Source organism: Bos mutus, chromosome X (genome assembly GCF_027580195.1).
Source record: "Bos mutus isolate GX-2022 chromosome X, NWIPB_WYAK_1.1, whole genome shotgun sequence".
In the NCBI taxonomy this organism is placed as follows: domain Eukaryota; kingdom Metazoa; phylum Chordata; class Mammalia; order Artiodactyla; family Bovidae; genus Bos; species Bos mutus.
In genome coordinates, this window is record NC_091646.1 from 886,899 (window position 1) to 906,482 (window position 19,584).

At 39.6% G+C, this 19,584-nt stretch overlaps 1 protein-coding gene across 2 annotated transcripts in view; it reads left to right on the forward strand.

Annotated features, from left to right (window-relative positions):
* Window positions 1-19,584, forward strand: part of LOC106701650 (fibrous sheath-interacting protein 2-like) — a 73,153-nt gene that overhangs the window by 29,503 nt on the left and 24,066 nt on the right. For both annotated transcript variants that reach the window (XM_070365737.1, XM_070365738.1), the window contains 6 exons: window positions 1,217-1,317; window positions 3,137-3,182; window positions 4,275-4,360; window positions 6,973-7,033; window positions 11,540-11,576; window positions 16,263-16,296. In XM_070365737.1, coding sequence (XP_070221838.1) covers window positions 1,217-1,317; window positions 3,137-3,182; window positions 4,275-4,360; window positions 6,973-7,033; window positions 11,540-11,576; window positions 16,263-16,296 — 365 coding nt within the window. The remainder of the gene's footprint in view (window positions 1-1,216; window positions 1,318-3,136; window positions 3,183-4,274; window positions 4,361-6,972; window positions 7,034-11,539; window positions 11,577-16,262; window positions 16,297-19,584) is intronic.

A 19,584-nucleotide genomic window follows, 5' to 3' on the forward strand; every position in this document is an offset into this window, starting at 1 on the left:
GATGACAGATATTGAATATTATTACCTGGGTGTTCATCGTGGCATTTGTCCTGTTAAAAATTCTAACCTCCCCTTCCTTCCCTAGCTCCACCCCCAGGTAAGTGAAAGCCTATGAAAGATGAGGGTAGCGATCTTATACTTAGTCAGAAATGAAAAAGTAATATAAAATTTAAAAAATAGCCCTGTTGCATAATGGCTGTTTCTCATTTCTCAAGCCCCAAAAGTGAGTACAACAAAAGGTGGTCTCCAGACCTACATCTAGAAGGCATGATCACTGTAAAAAAAAGTGTAAAATATAGAAAAACGTAGTACATGTAATGTGACAACGTAATAAACTTGGGCAAAAGGCATGAGCAAACATTTTACTGAAGATACACAGATGGCAAATAAGCACACAAAACACTGTTTAATATCTTTATTCCTTAGGGAAATAGAAATCAAACCACAATGAGATACCACTACACACCCAGTAGAATGTCTAGTAGAATTGAAGTAACTGACCATACCAAGTATTTGCAAGGACTTGAAGCAGCTAGAACTGTCTGACATTGCAGGTGGGAATGTAAAATGGTACAACCACTGTGGAAAAAATTTTGGCAGCTCAAGTTAAACTACATCTGCCATGTGATTCAGTCATTTCACTCCTAGGTAGGTGCCCACAAGATATGAAAATATATGTTCAGATAAAGACAACATCAATGTCCATAGCAGCATTATAGTCAGAGTGGAAACAACCTAAATGCCCTTCAGCAGGCAAATGGGTAAACTAGTGTATCCATACCATGGGATACTACTCAGAAATAAAAAGGAATAAAGTATTAATACAGGCAACAATATTGATGAATATCAAAATATGCTGAACGAAGGAAGCCAGATCACCAGCCTCCCCCAACAAAAAAAAGGGTGGTACAACCCCTGTTTGATTCCATTTATAGCAAACTGTAGAGAATGCAAACTAATTTATAGTAAAGCAGATCAGTGATTGCCTGGGAGATAGGAGAGGAGAGAGGGATGAACTGTAAGGGGGCACAAGGAAACTTTTGGGGATGATGTAAATGTTTACCTTGATTGCGGTGATGGTTTCAAGGGTTTATATATATACATATATATATGCCAAAGCCAAATGGTACATTTTAAATATGTTCAGTTTATTGTACTTCAGTTACAGTTCAATCAAATTTAAAAATTAAATGATTTCTCTTTCATTTGCCTATAGGACCATCCCAGCATTTGTATAGTTCTGTAAAGACTCCTGAAAGAAGATCAACCTTGTTGCATTCTCCACATGATGTACAGAGTAACACAGCAGAACAAAAGGTAGAAAGCTTTATGTCTCAGGTGCTTTGTGTTGGCCACTCATTTATCTGGTTAATTTTTCTTTCTAGGGAATATCCCCATTCACTGGGCATGGTACTGATTGGTTAGAAATAATGGAGTTCTACACAGATCTGAACCGTCTTCCTGGTAGAGAAGGTTCTGAGTCAGCTTTATGCTAAATGTACCAGGTAGTTGAGCAGAAACTAACAAATATTTGATGATGATAATGATGATGATGACGCTAGCTAATGTTTATTGACAACCTGCTGTGGGCCGGGTCCTAGTAGAAAGTAGGGAAAGGTAGAAGGAAGGGGAAAGGGGAAAGTAGGTGACATAGGACACAAAGATAGAAAAGACATCCCTGCTCTTGGGGATGCACTGTCCAGGGATCAGACACACAAACGAAAGTCCTTACAGTCAAATGCGAGGAGACTTTTGCTTTGCATAAAATATGAAGCACAGAAAGTGTGGAGAAATAGCCCTGCCTAGAGAAATCTAAAAAGCTTTATAAAAGGAGGGCTTCATTGAATTGTAGTATTCCCTGGTGGCTCAGAGGGTAAAGCAGATGTCTGCCTGCAATGCAGGAGACCTGGGTTCAATCCCCGGGTCAGGAAGATCCCCTGGAGAAGGCAATGGCACCCCACTCCAGTACTCTTGCCTGGAAAATCCCATGGACAGAGGAGCCTGGTAGACTACAGTCCATGGGGTTGCAAAGAGTCGGACACGACTGAGCGACTTCACTTTCATTGAATTAGGTCTTGAAACATGAGTGGGAAGTTTGCAGATGAATAGATGTGAGGATGTAGTGAGGCAGTATTGCAGACAGGCTTACAGTGTTAAGTGAAAGCATGAAAACTCAAGCCAGCAAAACCAGAGCAGTGGAACAGAAGAGACTGAAATGGTAGGTTGAAGCCAGAACTTTGTATCCCTTGCTGAAGTATGAATTTATTTTCTCAGTAGTAGAAAACCATTGCTGGTTTTTTAGTAGGATGTGAGATAAAAATGATTTGGGTTTTAAAAGATACTCTAGTTGCAGTGTGAGATAGCTACATAGAGGAGATTAGAGGCAAGATCGTTTTGAGTCTACTGGGATAGTCCAGATAAAAATGATAAAGGCCTGAACTAAGGCTGTGACAATGAGGGTGACCAGAGGCCACAGATTTAAGATATTTCAGAGTCAGAGTATGTCAGGATTTGGTGACTCAACAGATGTGTGGACCCAGAGAAAAGGAGATGACAACGATGGTGATGATTTAACTTTTGTGTGCAGGTCCTGTATGCTCTCATAGTGCTGAGGCCTACTTCTATCTCAGAACTCATTATCCTCCATCATATTTGTCTGTCTTTTCTACTGGGTGATAAGCTTCTTGAGGTCAGGAATTATGTATCTTAGTTCCAGGCAGTGTACTCAATAAACATTAGACTGGATTAAACTAGCCTTATCTGAAATAAACAGAAAAAGTCTATGCTTTCTGGAATGGAGCACTGGATTATTATTATTGGTTATAGGATTATTATACCTATAACCAAAATGTGGAAGACAGACAAGTAGCAAGTTTGAAAAGACAGGAAAAGATAGCGTACCTGGGTACAATATAAGCTTCATTTTAAACTAGTTAAAGTGAGGTACCTGTAAAAGATATCCAGTGAGAGGTTAATAATATGTATTAGCATTGAGACCAGCACCTAGTAGAGAGGTAGAGATGAGGGGAAGGGGAGACAAGATACTGTATTATTCTGATTGCTTTAGAATCAGCAGAAGTGTCTTTTAGAAGAATAATTACTAATTAATTTTTTTCTTGAATGTTAAACCATACAGAAAGATAGAGAAACAATTAGGATGTCATATCCTTCAAATGATGGAGGTAAGAAAATGAACAGTATTTATAATTGCTCTGATATCTTTTGGTTAAATAATTCATTTTGTCATATAGTCTTCCAAGTTATGCTTTTTTCTCTGATTATAAAATCCATGATTAATTTGATAAAGGAAGATAGAAGAATTATTCATGGTTGTAAATATAAGCATCACATTTTTAAGTGATTGCTGGGAGAATAGGCCTTCTGGAATCGACAAGGTGTGAGGAAGTTAGAGTCTCTGCTGTGACTGCCTCTGTAAGTTCCTGACAATGCAGCCATTAGAGAGTCCCAGTGAAGAGATTTCTCCCCAGGAAGGTCTCTTTTACCATCTTTTCTCCCCAGACATAAAAATCCATCCTGTTTCCCATCTCCCAGGGCTGGACTAGAGATTAGCTAAGTCTCTGTTTGTCTCCATAAAAGATTCCCACGCGTAACCTCCACACTTACTAGCAGCGCTGGGACATCTTCACCTGGGCGGCCCATGAGTACCTCAGATCCAACATGTGCAAAACCAGATTCATCCCCAAACCAGCGCTCTGTTCCTCCTAACTTTATTCAGGCACAAAACCTGAGTCATTTTTGACTCTTTGCTGTTTGCTCCAGTCCAGTCTGCCTCCTTAAATCCTCTCATAACTCCCTTCTTTTCCATTCATGCTTCCTGTGCCATTAAGCACTGTAATAATTAGTCTCCCATTTCTTTTTCTTGTTGATCTGTCCTACATTTTGCTGTGAATGTAACCTTCCTGAAATACAGCTTTGAACATATAATTCCTCTACCCAAAAGTCCTCTGTGGTTTCCCTTTGCTTACTGAATGAAGTGCAGAACAGTTTGTTCTAGGGCAGGGGAGTGGTGAGAAGTTTAGCTGGCAAAGTAACTTAGAGCCAGGGAGTTGAGGCTTGTCCCTAATGGCAGCAGTGGGCCCCTGGAAGCTGGTAAGCAGGGGATTTCACAAAAAGGGTTCTTATACTCAGAGATACTGCCTTAATGTCCATAGATAAATACATTCTTGATTATGGTAATTTTAGACTTTATGGCAGCCCAGCAAGGAGAACTATATGATTTTTTTCATATTTAAAGTTACCTCTTTTTTTCCTAGAAATTACTACACTTCAGAGTCTAGGTGTTTCTGCGAAAACACCAAGTATCTGTAGATACTGTCTACAGGATACTTCAAAACAACAGGCAAGTAACTTTTCTTTTGTCCCAGATACACACAGAAACAATGAAGTATAGAATGAGGATCAAGACTGACATAACACAATTTCATTCATTAAATGACAATTCAGAACAGTCTTATTCCCTGAAATTAACCATCTTATAGTAAGATTTTATTTAAAAAAAATTGAAATGCGAATCCACAGTAAGAATCCTGTTACTTCAGACTTCCAATGCTTATGGCTATCTGTTGTGTTAACGTTGCCATACTCTAAGTGTAGGGACATATCAGTAACAACTAGTAAGCTAACAAAAGAAAAATCTCAGGTGAGCCTGAGATTTTAAATGTGTTAAATAGACCCAAAATTTGAATACTTGTCTCAATTCTTAATAGAAATTACCAGAAACAATGTGAGTGTTCTCACTTAGCTCTTAGGTATGTAGGCTTCTTAAAAGATGAGCTTCAAGTCCATTCACACAGGAAGCAACATATTGGACTTTCGTGAATCATTTCTCTTCTCATGCTGATGGGTTGTACAGAAACAGCCATACGGCCTCACCCTCTCCCCTTTGTGGTCAGTGATCACTCAGCCGATGGTGGGAAAAATTGACAACAAACATTTAGGGTACAGCCTCTGGTCACAGCATCTGTCATCTCTGTGGGTCACCAATTGGTCATTCACTTTCAGACTCAAACCCACATCCTTGGCTCTGTTAGCACTGTATTAAATGACTCACCTGTTCTAAAAAGTTAACACATTTTCCTATATCCTATGTTAAATGCATAATCTGTATTCTCAGTATCTGAAGAAAGAATCTTAACTACCTTAAGACAATATACAATAACATCAGGATTAACAAATATTTATCACTTGCCTCACTATGCCATGTATGCTAAGCTCGCTGTAGTAACATCCATAATCTTATTCTCACCCTATGGACAGCAGCCCACCAGGCTCCTCTGTATGCAGGAGTCTCTAGGCAAGAATACTGGAGTGGGTTGGCATTTCCTTCTCCATGCCTCACTATAGAGTCAGAAAAAAAGTATTTTCTGAGCGACATCATGAGAAATGCTGGACTGGAAGAAGCACAAGCTGGAATCAAGATTGCCGGGAGAAGTATCAATAACCTCAGATATGCAGATGACACCACCCTTATGGCAGAAAGTGAAGAGGAAAAAAAGCCTCTTGATGAAAGTGAAAGTGGAGAATACTAAAAAGTTGACTTTAAGCTCAACATTCAGAAAAAACAAATTCATGACCATCTGTCCCATCACTTCATGGGAAATAGATGGGAAACAGTGGAAACAGTGTCAGACTTTATTTTGGGGGTTCCAAAATCACTGCAGATGGTGACTGCAGCCATGAAGGCCTTAAAAGACACCAACTCCCGGGTTCAAGGAATTCACATCCAGACCAACCTAGATATCCAGCCATCTTCAAAAGCAGAGACATTACTTTGCCAACAGAGGTTCATCTAGTCAAGGCTTTTCCAATGGTTTTTCCAGTGGTCATGTATGGATGTGAGAGTTGGACTGTGAAGGAGGCTGAGCAAAGAAATCCCCATGCTGATCTCCTTGTGGTGTTGGAGAAGACTTGAGAGTCCCTTGGACTGCAAGGACTCAACCAGTCCATGCTGAAGGAGATCAGCCCTGGGATTTCTTTAGGGTTCATGCAAAGCTGAAACTCCAGTACTTTGGCCACCTGATGGAAAAGTTGACTCATTGGAAAAACTTGATGATGCTGGGAGGGATTGTTGGGAGGGAGGAGAAGGGTCTGACAGAGGATGAGATAGCTGGATGGCATCACTGACCTTCCAATGGAATTTCGTGAGTCTGGGTCACCATCTGTTGGTGATTTTGGGGAGGCCAAAAAATAAAGTCTGACGATTCATGGGGTCGCAAAGAGTCGGACCCGACTGAGCGACTGAACTGAACTGAACTGATAGATGGCAAACATAATACTATCGATACATATGTTACCCAAAAAATAAGCAATACACAAATTTAGACCATCTGTTTTTTAAGGCTTTAAAATACATTGGACAATACGAGTAAATCAAATTGTCACAAATACCTAATTCAGTTTGAGAAATAATATGACCACTTTTATCACAACAAAATCCAATACTATTTTCCAGCTTATTTCACCCATCCCATCAGTGTCAAGAAATGGACTTCTGGTGGCTTGTGTTCAGTTCTCAGGCCTAGGAAAAAACAAAGTCTACTCTGTTGGATTTCTCTTCCTGTATGATTACCTAAGCAGGTAGAGCTCTTGGCCAACTGACAGAGCCACATCCCACATATGCAGAAAAGCTGCTCTCTGCTTTCCAGCTCCCTCACAGCATTCCCCCTGTGCTTAACTTTCTTTAAAACCCACACATATTCTTTTAAGCTATTCAACTGATTACCTTCCATGCTGGTCAGTTCACTCTTCAGTTAATTAATTTTAGCATACTAGGAACTCTGTAAGCCTTTGAATTATGTAAGTAATGGAAACCAAATAAAACATGTATATTTATGATAAATAGACTTCTAAAATCACTATATTAAATTTCTGTGAGACATAGGTGATGTTCAGATTCTTTGAAAACTCCTTTAAGGATTTTTTTTGTTTTCATTTTTCTTGTGGCATGTATAGGTGACACGTGCTGATTTGAATGGGGAAAAGGCCAAGAAATCAAGCTTAAACTATGAGCCAGGTAAACATTATCAACAGCTATTAAGGAAATCCTGCGATGCATTAATACATTCAACTAACATTTACTAAGCTTTTGCTACACACCATGCACTATACTAATTATTGAACAAAGTAGAGAAGCCATGGTTCCTACCCTGGATTTTACAGTGTAGTATAAAACAGTCATGCCAGTAATCACAACACAATATAATAAGTGCAATAAAGGAGGCAAATACAAAGTCCACTGGAAGCATAGGGGAGACAAGGAAGCTTCTACAGAAGATGCCACATGAGCTCAGACATGAAGGACGAGATGTTGATGTATGGCAAAACCAATACAATATTGTAAAGTAATTAGCCTCCAATTAAAATAAATAAATTTATAAGGAAAAAAAGAGAGAATTTTCTAAGCAGACAAATGGAAAGAGAACTTCCAGGAGAAAGGATACATTTACCAAGATATATACATTAGAGCCTAGTGGGTTTGTGGAAATGCAGATTTTTTTTCAGAATTGTTTTAGCTAAAAGTTCAAGTCAGAGAATTACAGAAGATGAAGCTTGACTGGTAGGTATCAGTTGATCGTTAAGATTCTGGTAAGCTGTGCCAGGAGATTTACCTTTTATCCTATTATCGAAGTACAACTATCAAAGAATGTTGACAGGAACCTAATATGGTCAGAATTTGCCTTTTCTACCCACAGAGATAGAAAATGAACTTCTGGTTACCAAAGGGGAAAGCGGGTTGGGGGGATGAGTAAATTAGGAGTTTGGGATTAACAGGTACACACTACTATATATGAAGTAGATATACAACAAGGACCTACTGCATAGCAGGGGGAAGTATATTCAATATCTTGTAATAACCTATAATGGAAAAGAATCTGAAAAGGGATGTGTATATATATATATATAATATATAATATATATATATATATAACTGAATTATTTTGTTGTACACCTGAGACTAACACAACATTGTAAATTAATTATACTTCAAAAAATGACCCAAAAAAGAAAGAAAGAAAGAATTTGCCTTTTCTAAAAAAGGAAAGCAGAATTAGAGGTGAGGAGACTTGAGACAATGAGACAATAAAAATAATAGCATATTGAACACTCACTATGTGCCAGGTTCTATGCTAAACCGTATTCTTTCATTTAACCCTCTGAACAACAAAACTATTTTACCTACCATCTTACACATGAATAAACTAAGTCTCAGAGTTGTAAATTATCATGCCCAAGATTTCACGTAACATGTGGCAAAGCCAAGGTTTTAAAAGCCAGGTCTATCTTACTCAACCAATCCTAACCACAATACCACACTGCCCCTTATTACAATTAAGAGGCTATTATAATAGTCACAGCTAGAAATGAGTCCTGAACAAAGTCAGTGGCAGTAAAGATGAAGAGCTGGGCACAGATTTGACTCAGACTAAGAAAGGCAAATGGATGAGATCTGGCTACTGATTGAATAAGGGAGAAGAATGAATTGAAGACATCGCCCGTATTTCTAGTACAGGCAACTTAATGGATTGTGGTGCCATTCAATAGATAGGCAATACAGAAAGATGAACAAGTTTGGAAGACAGATATTTAGTTCAGCTTTGAATATATTGAGTTTGAGGTGCCTGAGGGCATCCAAGTGGGACATCTAAGTGGAGCAGTCAAGGGGGCAGTTATAGATGCATGGGAGAAGAAATGAAAGGAACGCCTTATGTCAAAACCTATGGGAAATAATGAAAGCCGTTCCCATAGGTTTGATATAAATGTTCTTTTTAAGGTAGGTTATACTTTCTCCTCTTTATTCCATCTTTGATCTAAGAGTTATCCTTAAGTATGTCTCTTAATTATCAAGAAATTCATATTTTCAGTCACATTTTTAAAGTTAGATTCAGAGAATGTAGCCTGTAAATATTCGACACATTGAAGTTGTTGACATTTTATTTGTGGCCAAATATGTGATTGATATTTTGAAAGTGTTCCATAGATATACAAAAAATATATATTCTCTATTTAAAGGCTGTAAGGCTCTAAATGAATTTTAAATTCTATTTATTGATTATATTATTCAACTGTTATATGTCTTTACTGATTTTTTGGTCTACTATTTGCTGAATAACAGATCACCCTAAAACCTGGCAGCATAAAAAAACATCATCTCACAGTTTCTGTGGTTAGGAATACAGAAACAACTTAGCTGGATGGCTCTGATTCAGGGGCTCTCATGAGGTTACAGTCAAGATGTCACCCAGGGCTGCTTCAGTCATCTAAAGTCTTGATGGGGACTGAAGAAGTCACTTCCAAGGTGGCTTACTCACATGGCTGTTGGCGGGAGGTCTCAGTTCCTCACCATGTGGGCATCTGCATACATCTCTGAGTATCCTCATGATATGGCATCTGGCTTCTCCCAGAGTGGGTGGTCCAAGAGAGAGGGGCAGAAGCCACACTATATTTTATAGCCTAGTCTCAGCACACTCTGACTTCCGCTCATCACTTCCACTCTTCCTTGGAAGCAAGTCTCTAAGTACAACCCACACTCGAGGGGGAAAAGAATTAGCCTCCACCAGTTGGAGAGAGTATTATCAGAGAATTTGTAGACGTATTTTAACAACACTACAACAGTATTATCTTCACACTTATTTTTTCATGTATGTGCACTATTAATTCCAGCTCCTGCCTTTCAAACCTGTACACACTCAAACATACACTCACACACAAAGAAACTTAAGAAAGTACACAGAATTGAAGTTAACTTTGATGCAGATCATTGGAATTCATTGATTATTCAAAATACACGTTATATTTATTGGGAGAACAATAGCTATTCACCCTGACTTTGAACTGACTTTTAATTGGTAACATTACTTTTTATTGTCTAAGACTGTTTAGTCATGTATGTGCATAACTGACAGCCTTCCTCAGTGGCTCAGAGGTAAAGAATCAGCCTGCAATGCAGGGAACACAGGTTCAATCCTTGAATTGGGAAGATCCCCTGGAGAAGGGCATGGCAAACCAATCCAGTATTCTTGCCTGGAGAATCCCATGGACAGAGGAGCCTGGTGGGCTACAGTCCATAGGGTTGCACAGAGTTGGACATGACTGAAGCGACTTAGCACGCACACACGTGCATAACTGACATACACCATCCCAGTATTCCTGTGGACATATTCTACATGAAGACTTGCTTTAGTATCATTATCCAGAAATAGTTACTAAAATCCACTTATGGAACTTTGCTAGATGGCATACAAAGCATGTTAGTATTTAAGTGGGAAGAGATTAATGACAGGAAGACTAATGAATGAACATTGAGCCAACACATATGTTAAAGAATTAATTGAACAAGTAAATGTTCTTGAGTGCTTACTATATGGCAGGCACTGTAAACTAGTACAATACAGCATAGTAAGTCCTATAACAGAGGGATGTATAGGGCGCTTCAGGAGCTTGACAGAGAACGCCTGTCTATCTGGGCAGATATAAAGGAAGGCTCTCTGAAGGAGGTGACACAAGCCGAATGAGTCCTAAAGGATGGGAAGTTTTTAAAAGGGACATGAGTGACAAGGGAAATAGTGAAGGCAGAGGAACTGTGTGTTGTTCAGTACTTCTGGAGCAGAGAATATATGTAGAATGGTGACCATAGATGAGGCTGATGAGGTAGGCAGTCACCCAAATCTTAAGGTATTTGATGCCTGTCTGGTAGTCCCTGGAGGATTTAAAAAGAGTGTTGACAGCAGGGAATGAAAGACCTCTTAAGGGACTTCCCTGGAGGTCCAGTGGGTAAGACTCTGAGCTCCTAATGCAGGAGGTCCAGGTTCAATCCCTGATCAGGGAACGAGATCCCACATGCTGTAACATAGTAAAAAAGTAAAAAAAAAAAAAAAACAAAAAGATGTAAAAAAGTCCCATATGTCACAACGAAGATGGAAGATCCTGAGGCTGCAACTAAGACCCAGCACAGCCAAATAAATAAAGTTTTTTTTTTAAAAAGACCTATTCAGTTCAGTTCAGTTCAGTCTCTCAGTCGTGTTCAACTCTTTGTGACCCCATGAATCGCAGCACGCCAGGCCTCCCTGTCCACCACCAACTCCCGGAGTTCACTCAGACTCACGTCCATCGGGTCAGTGATGCCATCTAGCCATCTCATCCTCTGTCGTCCCCTTCTCCTCCTGCCCCCAATCCCTCCCAGCATCAGAGTCTTTTCCAATGAGTCAACTCTTCGCATGAGGTGGCCAAAGTACTGGAGTTTCAGCTTTAGCATCATTCCTTCCAAAGAAATCCCAGGGCTGATCTCCTTCAGAATGGTCTGGTTGGATCTCCTTGCAGTCCAAGGGACTCTCAAGAGTCTTCTTCAACACCACAGTTCAAAAGCATCAATTCTTCTACACTCAGCTTTCTTCACAGTCCAACTCTCACATCCATACATGACCACTGGAAAAACCACAGCCTTAATTACAATTTTATAAGTACCTGTGAAGGATACCAACAAATAGTAATTTTCTTCTTCTCTCTAAAAATTCATCTGCAGCTCCTGGAGTCGCCTTCATTCACGACTCACCCATTAGGTAAGTATCTAAGAAAGCTAATAAAGGAATGTGTTATTTTAAATTAATATTTAAATAATTACACAAGAGTGCTGCTTGAATCCTCTACTCTTGTAGTTTTACTTGTCTGTAGTAAAAGTCTCACCTTTTGCAACCTCTCAGGACTAAGCTAAAATTGTAAAGTAGGCAAAGTTAATCATTCATGCTCTTCCAGTTCCTCCTCTGATCTCACTTTAGTCCTGGGCTCTCCTCATAGGCAATACTTTGACTCCCCTTTCACGTAGCATTACTCCTTCTAGGATCTAGATCTGTTCTTTTCCCCTGTCCCCACTCAAAAATGCTTTACTTGTACCATTTGAGGTTATTGGTTTTCAAATGATGATAAATTAGTTTACCATATAGTATTAATGATGTGATCTGTTACTCCCTAAGGATATTTGCATTTTCATCCAAAGTAAATCAATCTCTCATGATCTAAAAGAAAGGCCAGTGGAGAAGTTTTCTTTTGGCCTGGGGCCTTTCAGCTCTCAAACATTGATGGCCATCCATTCTGCTGATGTCCTGTTCCCCTCAAACTTGAATAATAATCCATGCATATAAAATACCTCGTGATGGAACGTACATACCTATCATCTTTTATAAACCCTCAACAAACCAAATTAGGTTCAGGATAATTTTTATAAATCCCAAACTTTGATGAATTGGTTAGGTAAAGGGAAGTAGTGTATGATGGTAAATGGTGTTGATGTTCAGACCAGGCTTCTTAGAAAAGGATTTTGAGGTAGGAGTAATTGCAGTCAGTTTCATTTACAGAGGGCTCGTGGGGTACAAGGATGCTGAAGGAAAGAAACTGACTAGTTCAGTATCAAGGTAGTTTCAAGAAATAAAGGTGAGAGAATGTGTGCATTATAGAGTGTAAATTCCTGCCTGCCTCTTCTTCCTGTGCCCACTATCATCCTAGACTACAGAACTACAGAATCACTTGAGTCTTTTCAACAGCAAATGTTCTGGATAGCCCTTTATTATAAAAATCAGCTAAGATGAAGAACTATGCACATGACCCAGAGCTGCTATCTCATTCCTCACAAATACACAAGTTAAGATACCTTTAGCTAAGCCTAGGACAATTCCAAGCCAGAACACAATGGAGAAGGCAATGGCACCCCACTCCAGTACTCTTGCTTGGAAAATCCCATGGACAGAGGGGCCTGGTAGGCTGCAGTCCATGGGGTCTCGAAGAGTCGGACACGACTGAGCCGACTTCACTTTCACTTTTCACTTTCATGCATTGGAGAAGGAAATGGCAACCCACTCCAGTATTCTTGCCTGGAGAATCCCAGGGATGGGGGAGCCTGGTGGCCTGCCGTCTATAGGGTCGCACAGAGTCGGACACGACTGAAGAAACTTAGCAGCAGCAGCAGCAGCAGGACAATTCCAAGCCAGAACACAAGAAAACACAGCTAGAATACCATCTGGTATGGCTCTGCCCATTGCCACCCACGCCACACCTCTTTACCTTACAGGAAAGAACACAGGTTCAAGGCCTCTGGCTTAGTCCTCTTGATCTGTTGCAGCTCCTTGCTCCCTGAGACTCAAGTGTGGGTGCATTATGTCTATTCCATCACATACCTCATCTCTCTTCTCTTCCTCCACCTCCTTAGTTCTCTGTTTTTTCTAATGCTAACATAAAGACATACACAGTAAACTTCAGTTCAGTTCAGTTCAGTCGCTCAGTCGTGTCTGACTCTTTGCGACGCCATGAATCGCAGCACGCCAGGCCTCCCTGTCCACCACCAACTCCCGAGTCCACCCAACCCATGTCCATCGAGTCGGTGATGCCATCTAACCATCTCATCCTCTGTCATCCCCTTCTCCTCCTGCCCTCAATCTTTCCCAACATCAGGGTCTTTTCAAATGAGTGAGCTCCTCGCATCAGGTGGCCAAAGTATTGGAGTTTCAGCTTCAACATCAGTCCTTCCAATGAACACCCAGGACTGATCTCCTTTAGGATGGACTGGTTGGATCTCCTTGCAGTCCAAGGGACTCTCAAGAGTCTTCTCCAACACCACAGTTCAAAAGCATCAATTCTTCGGCACTCAGCTTTCTTTAGAGTCCAACTCTCACATCCATACATGACTACTGGAAAAACCATAGCCTTGACTAGACGGACCTTTGTTGGCAAAGTAATATCTCTGCTTTTTAATATGCTGTCTAGGTTGGTCATTACTTTCCCTCCAAGGAGCAAGTGTCTTTTAATTTCATGGCTGCAGCCACCATCTGCAGTCATTTTGGAGCCCCCAAAATAAAGTCTGCCATTGTTTCCACTGTTTTCCCCATCTATTTGCCATGAAGTGATGGGACTGGATGCCATGATCTTCGTTTTCTGAATGTTGAGCTGTAACCCAATTTTTTCACTCTCCTCTTTCACTTTCATCAAGAGGCTCTTTAGTTCTTCTTCACTTTCTGCCCTAAGGGTGGTATCATCTGCATATCTGAGGTTATTGATATTTCTCCCGGCAATCTTGATTCCAGCGTGTGCTTCATCCAGCCCAGCATTTTGCATGATGTACTCTGCATATAAGTTAAATAAGCAGGGTGACAATATACAGCCTTGATGTATTCCTTTTCCTATTTGGAACCAGTCTGCTGTTCCATGTCCAGTTCTAACGGTTGCTTCCCGACCTGCATACAGGTTTCTCAAGAGGCAGTCATGTGAGCTTAATAAAATAGAATTAGGAACCAAAAAAATCAGGACAAGAGGATGCCAATGTGATAAGATAGTGATGGGGAGTAAACAGTAGTAATAATTAAACAGATTTGGTGATAGAATGGACCACACGTATGTATGATCAGGAGGTATCAGGCATAACCCCAAGCTAGGGGCCTGAGGTACCAATAGAGGCTCACCAATTACAATTAGATTAAAACTTAGATATTCAGAAGGATTAGGCAGACGGACTAAAATTTAGTCTTGTTACATTAATCTTCAAGGGGTGGTTTGCCAGTTATTTTCTGGACTAAAGTCAGGTTGTGTGGAGGAAAAGGTTAGGAACAGAAAGGTTATGTTTATAGTTTTATAACATGGAAAATTAAACTGTGAAAAACTGGGCCTTTGGGGCTTCTAAACTAATTGTCATTAATATCACTGCCCTCTTTAAGAAGTAGAGTTGGCAGTACAAACGAACCTAAACCTTTGACACTTTAGTAGTATCAACCTATCAGGGAAAACCACTGCAGACTAGAGAAAAGTGGATGTAATATCATGGCACTCCTAGAATGTGGTGGAACTTTCCCACATAACAATGAGTTTATTTGCATGTTTCTGCTCAATTGACTCCAATGAGAAACTGATCATTCGTGGCAAACTGCAGATTTGTATCCAATATTACAACTAGTTTCTAGTGGTCTTATATAAGGTTTTTTTAATCTATATGGTTAGTTTTGTTCTTAGGTCTTTGCTGTTTCCTTTTATCTTAAAGTATGCCTTTGGGACAGAAAGTCTGGAGACAGAAACATACATAGGACTCCACTTGCTGCCTATGGTATGAGGTTAGGGAGAGCAGGAAAAAAAGAATCTGGGTGCATTAGATTGCAGAGGATCTACAAAGAGGAAATTGTGCTGGAGATGGCCTGAGAAACTGGGTCTCAGAAAAATTAATGAAGCCAAGGATAGGAACTATGTCACTGATGGTGAGCATTCATGTTCTAGGTTCCATATTGCAAAAAGATATTAATCCTAGGATGGGCTATTGCTGCCTAACCCTAGCTGAGACCTTTTCCTACTAGTGTTAAAGTTGTCATTTCACAGTCTGACTGTATGTCTCAATATTGGATTGTTAGGCCTTGGTAGAAAAAAGTAAATTTGATAACATAAGGGCAGGCCAAGTAAAAATGAAAATAGAGCACCATGTTTCCTTTAAGAGGGTCAAGAGGTTATGGCAAGGGGTCCATGGAGGCAGTAAAATATGAAAGTAAATCAGACTTAGGCTTTGTTTTTTTTTTAACTTTTTGTTATCCTATAATCTACATGATTTTGTTGTTCTCTTGCTACAATTCAATAAAATATAATTTTGGTTCCATGTAGTAGATCAGAATAAATAATCCTGATTAGAGCATAGAAGAGAATATTGTGATACCTAGAAAGGGGCTCCATCTAATTTGGCTTTGCATGTCATCTGAAACCCACTGTTTTAATGTCATTGTCAGTAATCATACATAGATCTTCTACTGTGGGGTGAGGAGAGGAGGTTAGGAATTTTGAGGGGGTGAATAGAAAGTGAATTATCAGAAAGCTCTGATCAAGCAGGGCAAGTGGAAAGAACTAGCCCATCCCCTGTCTTTCCAACCCCATGCTCTTCTCAACTCACTACAGAACAGGCGTGGCTAAGGTGGGTCAAGAGTGGCAACATCAAGTGTTAGTTTATACAGCACCTATTATTCTACTGTTTATGCCGCAATTATTCTGCATAATAATTCTTCTGGGTAATAGAGCATGTCCTATGCCCAGGGGCCAATATCTAAATAAGAGGATAAATGGGGGGATTAGGTAAAAAAAATAAAGCTTATTCTTCTTTGTGACTTGCTGGGGAGAAAACAAAACTCCCAAGCACAAAACAGGTAATCTGATTCAATGATTAGGAATTTGGAGGAAACTTACATAAATGATTAACCATAAGTAATAAAATCAATCTCTTTTTACTTTTTCAGACAAGACTACCATCCAAATCGCTGTCAAGAGAAAGTATGTATGATGAAATTCACTATAGAGCAATTAAGGATATTTTCTGATATGTTATTAGAGAAAAATCTGTGAATCAGACTACCAGCAAAATCATCTATTGATTTTAGTCAGTTTTCCTCTTTGCCTTTTTCTCTTCCTTGACTTTCACTCTCTGTTAATCTTGAATTTTGCCAAGGTCCGAAAATTATTGTTCAAAGACTTATTGTTATGGGGGGTACAAAGTTACTGTTATCGCCATTTTGCCCCGGGTCCTCAGGAGGGTAGATTGGGGGAGCTTTGGGAGGTTTAATCATCACAAAGAAAACATCCAATACCACACACTCACTCCATGATGGGAAGGCATTACAGGAAATGCCTTTGCAGACCCTTGCAGATCTGGCTGAAGGGCTGAGCACCCTGCCCCTCAGGTAAGTGAACCAAGATGCCTAGATCTACCTTGTAATTCTCCTGGGAGTAAGAAGAATCTTAGGATGGCTACTGCATCAAAAGAAGGGGGTCTCAAGAGAGCTGCAACTTGGACCAGGCAAAGAGCATAAGGTAAGTCTGATAAGCCCCAACTTTGGGGCTAGACAGAGGAAACATGAACTAGAAAGGGGTTCAGGGGAGTAGCACATTCACATACTTTTTCACACGTACATGAGAGTTTCATAGACCGTCCAACAAACACAAAGGCTGAGACATACTGGCACCAGGAAGATATTTCTTGGTTTACTAGTATAGTGAAAATGAGCTAAAAATCAGATTCTACTTATCACATTTCACTTCATTAAAAACTTGACAAATGTCCCAATTTTATATGTCAAAGTTGGACATGCTTCTTCTCAGCTACCCTAAGAGTAATAATGTAGATCTACTTACTGTACATTATCTCTGGTAATAATAAAATAATATGTATTGAAATGCTTATCTCATATGTATTGGAACAGATTTCAATCAATTTAGACCAAGAAGGTGAGTAACTTATTTATTAATGTTTAAATGTGATTCTTAGAAGTGTCTGATTTAGGTCATGTTTATGTAAAACAAGTGTTTTTCAACCGTATGCTGTCATTTCAAATTATTAATATGTTCTTCAAACTCAGTAGCCATTTTCTGGTCTGCACGGTAGGTGACAAAAAATGCATTACAAGAACTAGATAGTAGTAATGTTTGCATAACACTGTGAATGTGCTTAATGCTGCTCAACTGTATAATTTAAAATGGTCAATTTTATGTTATGTGCATTTTATCACAATAAAACATACATTAAGAGATTTGGGAAGGATTCTAATAACATGACTTTTCCTGGAGGTGTCCTTCAAACCTTCTCTAACTGGTCAGGAGAGAATATGCTACATTCAGCAAGGTGTTAACTTTTCTCTGAATGTTGGCCTAACCTTGAACAATCTGAGGCTAACTTCAGAGATAATTGTGAATTAACAACCACATGATAGGGAATCCGGTGCCCAAATGCCAGGATATCAAACAATGCACAGCTAAAATGCCAGGCATCCAGCCTTTGCTGCCACTGGCTTGTAGCCATAGCGTTGAGAAACAGTTCCCGTGGAAGGTACGCATGCTTGGTCTGGCTGTCTTGAGGATAGTAACAACTTTAAAAAGAATGCTATTGTATTATAGGCAAAAGGATTTTTATGACCCCCAAATATATCTGCAATAAGTAAACGTACACAAACAGTTATAGAGTCTGGCAGGTGCACTTGTCATCTGCCCCTGGTCCCCTGTCTAAGCTGTAACAATAAACACAATTAAACATGAGGAAATGGCTGTTCACGTCCAGGCCCTGGGTTTCTAACTTCAGCACTTACTGAAAGAGGCCCCGACTTCCCTCAAGTGCTCCACCTTCTGGCTGTTTGAGCCAAGTTCGGGCTCAGCCTTTTTTCCTTCTGAGATTAATGTATTTGTTTCTTGAGCTGACCTCTGCCTCCCAATCTAAGACAGTTTGCAGTGATAATCTTTTATTGGACCTAAGCCTGTTCATTTCCCTTAAATCATCAGTGCTAATTGTTGCCCATTGATTAAACTTAAACAAGTAGCTGTAGTGATTTGCATATAACACAGTCAATTGACTGAGAAAGGCAGCAACAGACCAGCCAGGGAGCCCACAGGCTGACCTCTCCACAGTGAGGCTTTATTTTTCACCCTCATCTCCTAGCTAAACAGATGCCTAAGTAAAAGGAGACTCTGTCCACAAAGGCACATACATGTTTGAACTGCAAATTTGTTTCATGAAATAGTTTGTTAGAGGCAATCTGGTTTTTTTAAGTATCGCTTGGATCATAATATAGTCTTACCTCTTGCTAGAGAATTTGTTTTCTATGAGCTTGGCTATTTTTTTCTAACCAAGAAGCCATTTACCCTCAGTAATAAACTATTATATAGTTCCAAGGGATTTTTTTGTTTTGTTTTTTTCTGCTTTATTTTTCAATGGGTGTACTACTTTATTAACATTTAAATTTCACCAACAGTGAGCTCAAGTATATGCTAGGCATATGTTCAGATTTTTGAAATAAAGATAAAATGGACAGACAGCTTTAAGGGTGCTACACTGCACAATAAATATCCAACAATTAGACAGTCTAGGGGATGATATAAGTATACATTTAGGAGCACAAGTATAGCGTCCAAGAGATTTTGAATCAAAGGAAATCTTATTCAAAAAATAGATCACAGCCATAGAGAATAAACCAACTTGAAATTAATCTGGTGTTCTAAATAGAGTTCCTATGTTCTCTTTATACACCATGGCTGGATTCTAACTATGCATTGTTTGATACAAGGAATTAAAAGTTAGTTGCTGTCCCTAAAACGAGTAATTTATCCATGATTTCCCTTCTATCCCCACTCACCTCCTTTCCAGGTAACTTCTGAAGAACTGAACAGTGTAATTCAAAATGTCATGACCTGGGTCGTGGCTGCAGTGACCAGTGTATTATACCCAGCCATCACAAAATATGAAGAAAGATTGCAAAATATTACATGCCCAATGCCTGATAACTCCACCCTCTCTTCTGATAGTGAGAGTTGCTGCAGCACATGCTGTGAGACATTTCTATATGAAACAAGTAAGATGGTTCAGGCAGAGCCCTGTACAGAGGCAGCTGACAGGTCAATAGAGCAACCAGTGGCACCATCAAAATCATCTCTTGCCTGTAAAGAAAGAACAGATGTAGAAACAACATATCACAGGAAAGAACACTTGGAAAACAAACCTAAAGCCCCCAAACCTGAATATAATGAGACATCTGAATCTGCCAACCTTAAAACCTGTAAATCCGATAGTCACCTTGT